The following is a 13,490-nucleotide window of genomic DNA, read 5'->3' on the forward strand; positions in this document are numbered from 1 at the left end:
GCTAAATTATTAAATCTATTTATCCTCCATCATCCGTCGCCTGTTATTGCAATTCTACACAAGACAAATTAAGATTGCATCCTTGAATAGCTTTAAAGGTCCTATCCATCATCTTCCAGAGGTCCTGGCTGACTGGGGAAGTTCCACTAGACTGGAGGCTGGCTGATGTTGTGCCCATATACAAGAAGGGTTGCAGAGAGGATCCGGGGAACTACAGGCCTGTCAGTCTCACCTCAGTGCCAGGGAAAGTCATGGAACAGGTAATCTTGAGTGCTATCATGAAGCACATGCAAGAGAACTGGGTGATCAGGCCCAGTCAACATGGGTTTACAAAAGGCAGATCTTGCCAAACTAACCTGATCACCTTCTATGACAAAATCACTCGACTACTGGATGGGGGAAAGGCTGTGGATGTAGTCTTCTTGGACTTCAGTAAAGCCTTTGACACAGTTTCTCACAGCATTCTGCTTCAGAAACTGTCAGCCTCTGGCCTGGACAGGCGCACACTCTTCTGGGTTGAAAACTGGTTGGATGGCCGGGCCCAGAGAGTGGTGGTCAATGGAGTTAACTCCAGCTGGAGGCCAGTTACAAGTGGGGTTCCTCAGGGCTCGGTACTGGGTCCAGCTCTGTTCAATGTCTTTATCAATGACCTGGATGAAGGCATTGAGTGCACCCTCAGCAAGTTTGCGGATGACACTAAGCTGGGAGGAAGTGTGGATCTGCTGGAGGGTAGGGAGGCTCTGCAAAGGGATCTGAACAGGCTGGACTGCTGGGCCGAGACCAATGGGATGAGGTTTAACAAGGCCAAATGCCGGGTCCTGCACTTGGGGCACAACAACCCTATGCAGCGCTACAGACTGGGGGAAGAATGGCTGGAGAGCTGCACGGAAGAGAAGGACCTGGGGGTGTTGGTTGACAGCCGACTGAACATGAGCCAGCAGTGTGCCCAGGTGGCCAAGAAGGCCAACGGCATCTTGGCTTGTATCAGAAATGGGGTCACCAGCAGGTCCAGGGAGGTTATTCTCCCTCTGTACTCGGCACTGGTGAGACCGCGCCTCGAATACTGTGTTCAGTTCTGGGCCCCTCACCACAAGAAGGATGCTGAGGCTCTGGAGCGTGTCCAGAGAAGAGCAACAAAGCTGGTGAGGGGGCTGGAGAACAAGTCTTACGAGGAGTGGCTGAGAGAGCTGGGGTTGTTTAGCCTGGAGAAGAGGAGGCTGAGGGGAGACCTTATTACTCTCTACAACTACCTGAAAGGAAGGTGTGGAGAGGAGGGAGCTGGCCTCTTCTCCCAAGTGACAGGGGACAGGACAAGAGGGAATGGCCTGAAGCTCCGTCAGGGGAGGTTCAGGTTGGATATCAGAAAAAAATTCTTCACAGTAAGAGTCATTGGGTACTGGCACAGGCTGCCCAGGGAGGTGGTCGAGTCGCCTTCCCTGGAGGTGTTTAAGGAACGGGTGGATGAAGTGCTGAGGGACATGGTTTAGGGAGTGCTAGGAATGGTTGGACTCGATGATCCAATGGTTCCTTTCCAACCTTCTGATTCTGTGATTCTGTCTGGATGCCTGGACAATATTTTAGCAGCCAAAATCCTGTCTTTTCTTGACACACGATTCTGGGCCGAAGGTGGCTTGCTATTAAAATTGCTTACCGGTACAATCTAGTTTATAGAATTTTTATAACAGTATATTTAATAAAGGTAGATACATACAAGTATTATTCTCATTTACTATTTACCACAAAAGAACATTTTCAAGATAGTTTGATCTGCTGATCATCTTAAGGAGTTTTCAAGTATATTTTGGCCAGGCTTGACTCCACCTTTAACATGTTAGCTGCATCTTATGTTGCTGCCACATAAAATACAAATGAAAGAGCTTCAAGTCTAGTTTCATTGTGGATGATGGGTACCAGACAAACCTATTTATGAAATGCTGAGTTGGAAAAAAAACATTTATCTCCCATTCATTCATTCATTTCACAATTAAAGACATGCATGCAAATTATTTTGGCCACCTCTCACAGAGTTCATTTCAGATCATGGAAACAACTGAGTTGTAATTGCTTTCCTCCTCTCACTTAAAAGGACACACTTTCTTATGTATGCCAGTCATATCCTAAACCTATTTTCAAAGCTTATTCCGGTGTATTTCTGCGAGTTATTGAATTAAGCAGTTCAAAAAACATTTGTTGCGCAGTGAAACTACTGTTTTGAACAAAGGCTTTTAACTAAAGACAGTGGAATTTTTTTAATGAAGTGCAAAACTTACCACCTATCGATACACTAGAAAAAATACTAAGACCCTTGTAGCTAACAGTCCACCAAATCTAATCCATTGTTGCACTATCCATCTTTAATATTTAAAGAAAAAACTGTTTTTTGCTTTTCTCAACCCCAGTCACTCCAGAACTGTATTTCTCCTTTGCCTTTCAATATAACTATAAACTTCATCTTGCATATGGCATTCACACAGCTTTTTGGATGCAAGCATTGCTTTTCAATAAAACATTTTGACCTTTACTTAAAGAGTTTCTTTGACTGTTTCCTTACCACAGCACAATTTCTGAAAGGAACTCTGTCAGAAAGATACATAACAATAAAGATACAAAGATTACGAACGCCTTGTTCTAACAGACACTTCTAAAAGCAGCTAAAAAAATTAAAGCTACAAAGACATGCAAGATGCTGAATCACAGAATATTAGTCTTATTCTGTACTGTAGTACTGTTTATTTCTCCTTCCTAAAGAGCTATTTTTGGGTTTTTTTGGCAGCCATACATGTTCACTATGGAAGACAGATTTGTAGAAATATTTTGAACTAAAGAACCTATATTTTTCTTTAATAAAAGACAATGACAACATATGAAAAGCCACATTTAATAGCACCATTTCGGCCTACAATGCAGTCTAATGCAGAATGTCTACATAAACTTATGCTGCCAAAAAACAGTTCAACAGTACAGAACCAGACAAACTAGACAAATAAAGGAAAAAAAAAAAAAGAATAAATAAATGCATTTTATTTACTGTGTTCTTTGATGGCTCCCAAGCAGTATCTACCTTGCCCACATCTTGCATGTCTTGGAGTTGGCGGAGCTGTGACAGGGTGTGGTGTCTCAGGGCTTCATGTAGGGGAGTATCCCCATCTTTATCCTGAATATCCAGCTTAGCACCTGCACGGACTAAGAGCTGAAAAGAGAGAGAACCCGATTTAAAACTCAAAACCCCCACTTTTTATTCATTTTAACTCTTAGTTCAGTGAAACCACGGTTTAGGACACTTAAGGGATTCAGAAGGGTTATTCTTTTATCCTGCTACAACTCACAGTTTATGTTTTTTCATTCATTTTCCATATCTGGTGCTCAGCCCTCAAGTGAAGCATTTATTTTTCTCAAGTATCAAGCTGATTTCAGCAGAAGCCTAATGTTTGCCTGTGCTCTGAAGGAGCACCTCAAGAGATGCTATTTTAGAGGATTCTTTCTACTATCCAAAACCTTTAGATCTTACCAGACAACCTACAAACAATGTAACATATTACAGCAATATATCAGAAACAGAACAAGCAGGCTATACTTTAGATACGTAAATATTCTTCACTATTAGGTTTCAATGACCTCAAAAATCACCATTTTCACACTGTGCTAAACTTTACAGCTTCATTTCCAGTGTCTTCCCATTAGCAAAGCAGTTAAGCATCCACTGAGGTTTATCCTCATTCAGCAGAAGACATAAAAACCACTGACACTATTAAGTACTATCTCGGAACACTTTGGAAAGTAATGAACTGTGATGCTCGCCTTTAAGGCTAATTTTAGACACACGATCCAGGTCACATGATGTGAAAGCAAGCATAGGGCTGCAGAGGCTCTCCGATTCATCCTGCCTTAGCATACAGCCCTCCCTTAACTCGATGCACCAGAGCTTCCACAAATATGCAGTGAAGCAAAACAAATCAACACATTCTGAAAAAATAACAATTGGTCCTAAAAATTAAACCCTGTCATTGTTGCCACTCAGAAACCTGTAGACAGCAGCTGAGGCTTAACTTTAGTCTTGAGCTTTCACTACTGTGCAAAAATCAGACTAGCAGCAGAGACAAAAGGCACGGCCTAGAAACAGGAGTACGTGAAGGGGAATCTCCCTCTTCAGAACCTGTGTGCTTGCAAGGATCTCAGCCTCTTGGAACCAAAGGATCTCAGCCTCTAAAAAAGGCTAAAAGGAAAACAGCTTAACAGGAATTCAGAACTTAATTTTCAAGGAAATAGCTGCCTGTAACTGACTGCAACATACCAATTTCCCCAACCTTTTCTTCCATAATAGTTGGAAGTTAGCAGCTGTGACAGCCTTTCCCCAACTTCTTACAGTCTCTAAACAAACTCACTCTGGCCCAATTTTTCTTTCTCTTATTCATATCTTGTGTCTGCCACTACACATTAAGAATTCCTCCCGAAAGAAAATCTAGAAGAGAACTCTTTTCAGAGCCACCTGGAATCCTTGACTGCCGTGGAAATTCAAAGCCTTTGCAGAAGTTAAAAAAAAAAAAAAAATAAATAAATAAAACAAAGAGCAAACCACCACCCTTTGTCATGGCAACAGGGCTTTTAAAAGAACCCTGCTACCTTTGACCACTATTCCACAGATGCCTGAGGGTACAACCCAGCCCTGGAAGGTCCCCAATAGGAATTAATTTTTAAATACGGAGCCAACACGTTTTTTGCATGGCTGCATGAGTTATTTTAGGACTTCTCAAACTCAATCCAACTCTGAAGTACAGATACTCTACACGGTCATTCACTTAAACATTCTCAGATATAAGCATGTCTGGCCAGTAGCTGTACTAGTTCTTCTACGTGCTACCTTCCTGCTCATCTGCTACATTAGTATTGTATTCCCAGGTACCACGTTGGTTCCAGAAGGGCACAAATAAAGCTGCCAAATAGCTTGCAGGATACAAGTGATACCGAATGTAGGAAACCATTCTTTTGGTAGCAAGCAGTTCCAGATATAGGGCCATATCACATGTTTCACTGTAATGGGATCACATTCATCAATCCTTGGAGATGGAGAAACCTTATGGCAAAAGCCCAATAGAACTGCGGATCAAAGGTCTGCATAAGGGGGACAATTATCTCTAGGCCTGAATAAAAGATGTTTTTTAATGTAAAATGACTCTCACTCTACAAAGACAAATGAAAAAAATGCACGCAGAGGACCAAGGCCAGGCAGATGTATTCACTCACAGGGACCATCTTCAGCAGAGAGTGCTCTTCTTGAGCCTCAACAGCCTGCTACAGCAATCCAAACACTAAGTCACATAGGTCCCACATGGACAATGCACACAGGCCAGAAAGGGCAAGCTGTGCCAGGCTCCAATTTCCTAAGCTAATAACAAAGTTACGTTAAATTGAAGTATTAATTTCTGCACCCATAGAATCATAAGGTTGGAAAAGACCTTTGAGATCATCAATTCCAACTGTACCTGTCCACTACTAAATCATGTCCCCAAGCATCTCATCTACCCATCTTTCAAACATCTCCAGGCATGGTGACTCAACCACCTCCCTGGTTCCAGTGCTTAATAAACCTTTCTGTGAAGAAATTTTTCCTAATGTCCAATTTAAACTTCCCCTGATGCAGCTTAAAGCTATGCCCTTTTGTCCTACCACCTATCACTGGGAGAAGAAAAGAGCACCCACCTCTCTACAACCTCTTTTTAGGTAGTTGTAGAGAGCAATAAAGGTCTCCCCTCAGCCTCCTCCTCTCCAGGCTAAACAACCTCAGTTTCCTCAGCTGCTCCTCATAAGACTTGTTCTCCAGCTCCTTCACCAGCTTCGTTGCTCTTCTCTGGATACGTGCCAGGACCTCGATGTCTTTTTTATAGTGAGGGGCTCATGTGAGCAAAAACCAGAAACAGCATTATTTACACCAATAAGGTACATCTGCTACTGCTTATAGCTCTCCCAAACTAGGAACAGGGAAAGTTACATACTCAGAAGACTGAAAAGCAGTTACACTCCTAAACAGATGTTCCACTTAGCTAAAATTTGCAAAACCTATGAGAAAGAATAATTCCTTATACAGCAAGAGGCATCAAAAATGCTATTTGAAGGTCCCATTACAGGGCCACAAGACTCAGACAAGAAAAAGAGGACCACATTCTTCCTCACTCAACAAGCAGGGATGCTGGAATTAACACACAGAGGAAACCATAATGCACATGTACAAAAATGTAGCATCCCCGAAGCATCCTTCATATTGCCGACTGACGTTCCGTGCAGGTTGGAAGGTTTCTGAATGGATCAAAATTAACGATATAAGCATCCAATGGCTACGTGTTGTTAAATCATATTTAAAATGTTCACAAAGTACCCGTGTCTTAACAGCTACAACCAGCTTGAGTCAAGTTCCATTAACTATGGCTTATTGCAAATAAGATACTTACCCTAACAATTTGTGTGTGCTGACGCTCAACGGCCAGGTGCAGAGCAGTTTGCTGGTTCACATTCTGGATATCCAGGTTAGCATTACCCTGAAAGTTATTCAAAGCATTAAAGTTATTACCCCAGCAATTCACCTACAGGCAAGGCAGTCGATTAGGGCACCAAATATGACCCTGAATATCACAGAATGTCTTGAGCTCGAAGGGATCCACTCAGGTCATGGCGTTCGACTCCTATTCCTGCACAGGAAAACCTGAAAATTTACACCATATGCCCGAGAATGTTGTCCAAACAGTTCTTGAATATTGTCAGGTTTGGTGCCATGACTACTTATCATTCCTCACTTAGAGGTTTGAGGGCAGAAATGATTAAATACTTTTAATTATTCACTGGACAGATGTTGATCTGTTAAATCAAACTAGGTATCAATTTTTTCAGTCCCTCTGCACCATTAGGCCACTGTAATGGTCTCAAAGGCAAGTTTGACCTTTAGAGCTCATCACGTGTCCTCCCCTGCTCCACCGCTTCTGCATTGCAATTGTAGCCGTAAAGAGGCCAACTATTTTCACATCAGATGGTTAACTGAAGCATGACATTTAAATCCTCCTGAGAAAAGAATCCTACCTGATGCACCAAAAGTTCAGCCACTTCCACATGATTATTGAGAGCTGCCAGGTGCAAGGCAGTGTAACCATCATCTTTTTTCTCATCAACAATCCATGGTCGTGGTAACTTGGACAATAATACACGCATTGCACTGAAATAAACAGAGATGGCATAAATGCACCGATAAAGTATTCGTTGAACATCAACAGGACAATAGCAAAACAATATTCATTCTCAGAACAAAAAAGTAGTAGCTAAAGTAACAACAGTATTTTTTTTTCCAGAAGAGAAACTAGGTAAAATCTATAGCACCAGTTTCAAAGCATAACAATTTCATCTTCGGTTCCTTCTAGGTAAAAGCATGGAAACAAACCATACAATATGCAAAACAGAATGTGGGAATCAGATTATTTTTCGTAAGAAGGTTAACTAGCAGTAAAATTACCTTTAAAAGAAGTATCCATGCAAATCCCCAAAACACAGACAACAGAATTATTCTCCTTCGTAATCCTTACAGCAGCCTTTACTTAATTATTTAATGGGCAAGTTCCACTACATAAAGTTTCTCTAAAACCACCATTTTACAAACCGATGCCGTGGGCTGTAACAGTTAAGACTTCTTCAATTTTGAGTTAAGAACTCCTAGGCACAGACAAAATGAATGCTGGAATTATAAATTAGTGGAACAGATAGCAGCTGAGTATAATACACCATAGCAGTATCTAGTACTCCACCCTACTTCTGTATGTGCTTACCACGACGCCTACTAAAGAAAGGGGATTTATTTTCTTTAAAAAGTCCCTCCCCAGCTTCCCTGTAGCCCCTCCAGGTCGCTATAAGGTTTCTCCAGAGCCTTCTCTTCTCCAGGCTGAATAACCCAAACTATCTCAGCCTATCTTCCTAGCAGAGATGCTCCCACTCTCAGATCATCTTCATGGCTCTCCTCTAACCCGTTCCAACAGTTCCGTATCCTTCTTATGTTAAGGATTCCAGAACTGGACACAGTATTCCAGATGATGTCTCAGAGGAGAGGAACAGAGGGGCAGAATCCCCTCCCTCACCCTGCTGGCCACTCCTCTTTTGATGCAGCCCAGACTATGGTTGGCCTCATGGGCTGCAAGTGCACTTTGATAGCTCATGTCAAGTTTCCCATCCACCAGACAAATTAGAATATATTCTCACCTTCACAAGTTTTTTTTTTTTCTTTTCCTGGCAAGACTAAGCTTGTCACTTGCTCACATTCCACATCACTTGTAACACAGCAAAATATGACAACAAAACTTAACAGATTGTACACTGCTTATTGTGAATCATTGCTCAGCTTCTATTCATAACGCCTTCTACAGCTCTGTCACGTACTAGGGAAAAAAGACTAGCATATTTGGAAAATAAACCTCAACCAACCACCAACATTAATTCTTTGAGAGATTACCTTATGCAGGAGTTTCCAAAACTGAGGATACAATTTAGTAAAACACAAGTTACCAAAGCTGTATGAAATGTGGCAAAAAAACCCGTATTAGTTGCATTAGTAAAGATCAATTATTTTGTAACGAAATTATGGGTTTTCAAAACTGGGATATATACGTATATCTGGTTCAAAACATCAGAACTGTTTGTAGCTGCCTTAGAGAGGGACGAAGTCTGGAGCACCGTGGTTGACATCATATCTGGACTGTACTTGGGCACACCACCACCAGTTCTTCAAAAAGCTGGGCTGATGCAGACCACGCCTCAGGAGCACCCAGTAACACCAGCACAAGCCCGCCTCCTTTTCACAGTGGCTTCCCACAGGGTATCATGTGCCGTAAGCTCTTTATCTTCATCTGTCAGGTTCTAAAGATGCCATAAAGCTCTAGAGTATCAACTGCGAGTCATCTAAAAGCCACTGCAAAAAATCACCTGAAAACTCCTTACAGCTGACAGAAGCAATACAGCCACTGTGCGGGACCAGTAAAAGGAGGGGCCACAATAACCAACGGAAAAAAAAACCCAAACTGAAGTCAAGAAACATTCTTTTTCACAACTTCAACTACAACTTGAGGAATGCTATGGGAAGGCACCACCACTCAGATCTCTAATTATAGCCAGCTTGTCCCCAAAGTTGTTCCAGTCACAAAACAAGAAACCGTCTTAACCAATTGAGACGATATTTTATATCTTTTTTTCAGGAAAGAAATAAGGAAATAGCCGATTCCACAGATAAAGCGTGTGACTGTACTTTAAATTTTATTCTATTTAACAGATACACAGAAAATGAAAATACCTCAGAATTGTTGTTGCCATTTCTTTAACACCTTTCCTGCTTTTCAAAACTAATCAACTTAATATTTGGTATGCTATGAAAAATTTCACTATCCTAATACTTGCAAGAGCGCGAGCTGTACCAGATTCTTTTTCAAATATTTTTCTATTTAGTTTGCTGTCAAATACCAGGAAAAAATTTCATCTGAAGTTCAACTGTAAAATATTTGGAGGCATTCTCACTTTCATACAAATGGGATGCCTGCTACACTTCTGGATGCTTTCAAATTGTATTGGCCCTACTGAAAAAAACAAAAGACCAACAAAACAAAACAAGCATCTTTGTGTAACAGATATTTATCTCACTTCCACAGAGAAGCATCACAGGGCCAGTGACTACTCCTCAGCTGCTTCTGTTCATGCAAGCAGAGACCACATTTCTCTCATTTTCAGACTGTTTAATTACTGAACAGCAGGAAGAACGGATGGTTCTATGAACATGACACCTTAAAATTCTGCAAGATGTTAATATGCTACAAATGGCAAATTCTTTTACAATGCTCAGTGGCTGCATCTTCCTTCTCATTAGCCGAGATGTAGTTTCTTTTAATGCACAAGATCCTTTCCTTCACACTGCAGCCTTCCCTCCTACAGCTATTCCATTTTGCAGGATTATCTAGAGCTGCTGCCAAAATTCTGACAGCTACATGGCTACCATTCAGAACAGAACTCATGGGAACAGTCACGTGCTATATCACAAAAAGTCATATTAGTGAATTAATGTAGCATGCCAATTACACAGCAACTCTTGATTAACTTCTCCACATGAAGTATTACAGAAGAAGCCAAGTTGTACTGCTCCGTTTTCAGGACCACAACACAGACGTGGTACTGAAAACTTGATTTCATCTGGTATACATTAAAACAGATCACAGACTACTTTCAGCGCCAGTGTACTGAAGAGATCAAGAAATCAGTGAAGTAACAGTAACCGTGACCCTGAAATCAGCTGAAGACAACTCTTCAGGCTGTTGTCTTCAGTGTATTCAGTTGTTACATATTACATTGAGCAGACAGAGATGATTTAGGAGATGCTTAAAAATTTATTGAAACACTGAAATCACACATTCAACAAGGCCAAGTGCAAGGTCCTACATCTGGTTTGGGGCAATCCCCGATTTCAGTAAAGGATGGGGGATAATGTGATTGAGAGTTGCCCTGTGGAGATGGACTTGGGGTGCTGGTCAATGAGAAGCTGGACATGAGCCGGCAATGTGCGCTTGCAGCCCAGAAGGCCAACCGTGTCCTGGGCTGCATCAAAAGAAGCGTGGCCAGCAGGGCGAGGGAGGGGATTCTGCCCCTCTACTCCACTCTCGTGAGACCCTATTTGGAATACCTGTGTCCAGATCTGGAATCCCCAACATAAGGAGGATATGGAACTTTTGGAACAGGTCCAGAGGAGGGCTATAGAGATGATTAGAGGGCTGGAGGACCTCCCATATGAGGACAGGCTGAGAGTTGGGCTTGTTCAGCCTGGAGAAGAGAAGGCTACAAGGAGAACTTATAGCGACTTTCCGGTACCTACAGGAAAGCTGGGGAGGGACTTTTTACAAGGGCATGGAGTGATAGGACAAGGGAGAATGGCTTTAAATTGGAAGGCAGAAGATTTAGATTAGGCATTAGGAAACGATTCTCTATGATGAGGGTGGTGAGGCACTGGCACAGATTGCCCAGGGAAGTTGTGGATGCCCCATTCCTGGAGGTGTTCAAGGCCAGCTTGGATAGGGCCTTGGGCAGCCTGATCTACTGGGAAGTGTACCTGCCCATGGCAGGGGGTTGGAACTAGATCATCTTTAAGGTCCCTTCCAACCCAAACTATTCTACGATTTAAAGATTATTACTAAAGTATTACTAATGAAAAAAAATTTGTAACATGTAAGCTCCAGCATTTGTACCTCTGCAGTATTTTCAGATCAGGAAGAAGTTTATAGAGATTTTTGGGGCTTTTTCAGTTGGATGATCTTTTGAATGTTCTGAAATTTTCTAGATGGGACAGCAAAAGAAAAAGACTTGAGTGAAAATTTTTGAGGAGTTGTCTGTATAGCTTTGAAGGGCGTGAGGAAAGTGTTTCTTTCATAGGAGCTAAACACCTGCCTCAGTGAAAAAGCTAGCAAGAAAGCATGCGCATGTAGGTGGCCGAGATCAAGGTACCTGTTGCTTTCCCAGACCCAGCTGTTTGGTCTGGAAAATGACTTTTAAAGCCCCCCACAATTCACATAATTCATCTACATAAGATGACAGTCAAAGCTCTAATAGTTAGAAGTGATTTGGTAGAAAGAACACACATTTACACTGTTAGATCTAATTAGAGATGTAGAAGAATAACAGCAAGTGCCACTGCTGCTGCTGCTGCATGCACCTTTAATTTGACCTCACCACACCAGTATTTTTTCCTTTTTTCTTCCCCCTTTATTTAAATTCAGGTTTTTAGAGAGTCTGGAACCACACCATAATATGTATATGTCATATTTAAATTATAAATAATAGTACAATGCAAATTCAACAGCATTAGTTTTGTATTTGCAACATAAAATGCATCACCCATCCGAACAACACCCTGATTCTTTTTTAGCCACACAGAGCAGTTGTTTTAACACCAGCTGCCAACATGAGTTACATTAAAAAAACCACTGATACTACTAGAAGTTAACAAATAGTATATTATTTATCATCAAGCTACATATAAAATCTCTTTCCTTATGCAGTATTTTCCTCATAACTTTTACAGATGCTCATCAGCACTACCTGAGAATGTCACATACAATAATGAATTTATTTGAAACATCTACAAGTTAAATATACTGGTAAGAAAGATGAAACTAGCACCTTGCCATATAAAAAAAAAAATCCAGATATAGCATTAACTGCAAAGGCAGCCTTCCACGTACTTTAAAAAATATACAAATAAAAACTAGAGAAGATTCTCTGCTACAAACTGCAATTTGTCTGCAGAATGACTTAAACAAGGAAGGCTGCGGGGTTGTGGGATGGTGGTGAGGTGGTTTTGTTTGTTCGGCATTTGGGGGTTTGTGTGGTTTTCTTTTAAAGAACAGATACTTAGTTACAGAAAAAGCGAAAGGCCACTTCACAATCAGCATAAGCAGATCTAACTTCAATTCCCACTGAAAGGCACAATCCCACTTTGCCCTGTACTTCAGTTCCTGTATTATGTTGGCTCTACAGACACGTCATTGTCTAGTGAGGGAAGCAACCTGCCAGCCTCCCAATTTGACAAGTTTGCTTTCAGACAGATCAATGAGATAACCAACTCACCCTGCGACTTCACGATCACTCAAAGCAACTGAACAAGGAAAAGATGAAGCCGGAGTTACATGGAGGGCAGACTGCCCTTTCCAGAAGCAAAGTCTTAAATCAGCATAAACTTATCAGGAATCGTACCTCCAGGGGTTGTAATGAAAGCTCCCTCAAGTCAGCTTTCCACTGTCTCAGTGTTACATGGTTTCATACTGTAAGATGTTTTACAGCATTCTGGCTTGAAGTATTACACACTCTCTTCTCTACTTTTTCCGCCTGGCTCAGCTAAGCCTGTTCATCTGTTTCCTGTTACATCCTCCAGCAGTTGAAGGAACAGACCAGATTAAAAGACAGTTTCCATTGAAAAGTTTTCTTCTAAGGCTATGTAGTCGGACGTGCATTTTACAAGACCACAGGAGCAAGACTACTTTTTATCAATGCCATTCTTGTCCTCTGACCGCCACCTCTGCTCAAAAAACACTCCAAAAATGTGGTCCAAATACAGCATCTAAAAAGTTACCCCTTTTTGTTGGGTTATTTCTCACACAGAACAGAACTCTGAGCCTGCACACTGCAAAGCCAAAGAAATATTTGTACCAACATAGTGCAAGAAGTAACACAGGAGCAGGGCAGTGCTATTTTTGGCAACGATATGACCTTAAGTGCATGTCAGCACACAATTTTAAGCCAAATCAACTCCCTGATCTGGTTCACACCACACTCGCTCTGCAGTATAGGGAGCTAGACTGGAAGAATGAAGGAGGAAGTATCCCTGAGGAACAAGTAACAAAGAATAGGTTAACACCTTAGTACTAGTATTACTGAGCACATTGTATCTTGAAATTAGAGTTCAGCGTTTCGTATTTGACTGATGGCCTAGTCAG

At 41.5% G+C, this 13,490-nt stretch overlaps 1 protein-coding gene across 2 annotated transcripts in view; it reads right to left on the bottom strand.

Moving 5' to 3' along the window:
* MIB1 (MIB E3 ubiquitin protein ligase 1) overlaps positions 1-13,490 on the bottom strand; it is an 80,968-nt gene that overhangs the window by 15,792 nt on the left and 51,686 nt on the right. Inside the window, exons 13-15 of one of the 2 annotated variants that reach the window (XM_054058531.1) lie at positions 7,066-7,198; positions 6,444-6,530; positions 3,062-3,190 (exon numbers count right to left, since the gene is read on the bottom strand). In XM_054058531.1, the coding sequence (XP_053914506.1) occupies positions 3,062-3,190; positions 6,444-6,530; positions 7,066-7,198 (349 nt within the window). Of the gene's footprint in view, positions 1-3,028; positions 3,191-6,443; positions 6,531-7,065; positions 7,199-13,490 lie in introns of both variants that reach the window. The other variant, XM_009563246.2, reaches the window with a different exon arrangement.

This window comes from Cuculus canorus, chromosome 2 (assembly GCF_017976375.1).
Source record: "Cuculus canorus isolate bCucCan1 chromosome 2, bCucCan1.pri, whole genome shotgun sequence".
NCBI lineage: Eukaryota > Metazoa > Chordata > Aves > Cuculiformes > Cuculidae > Cuculus > Cuculus canorus.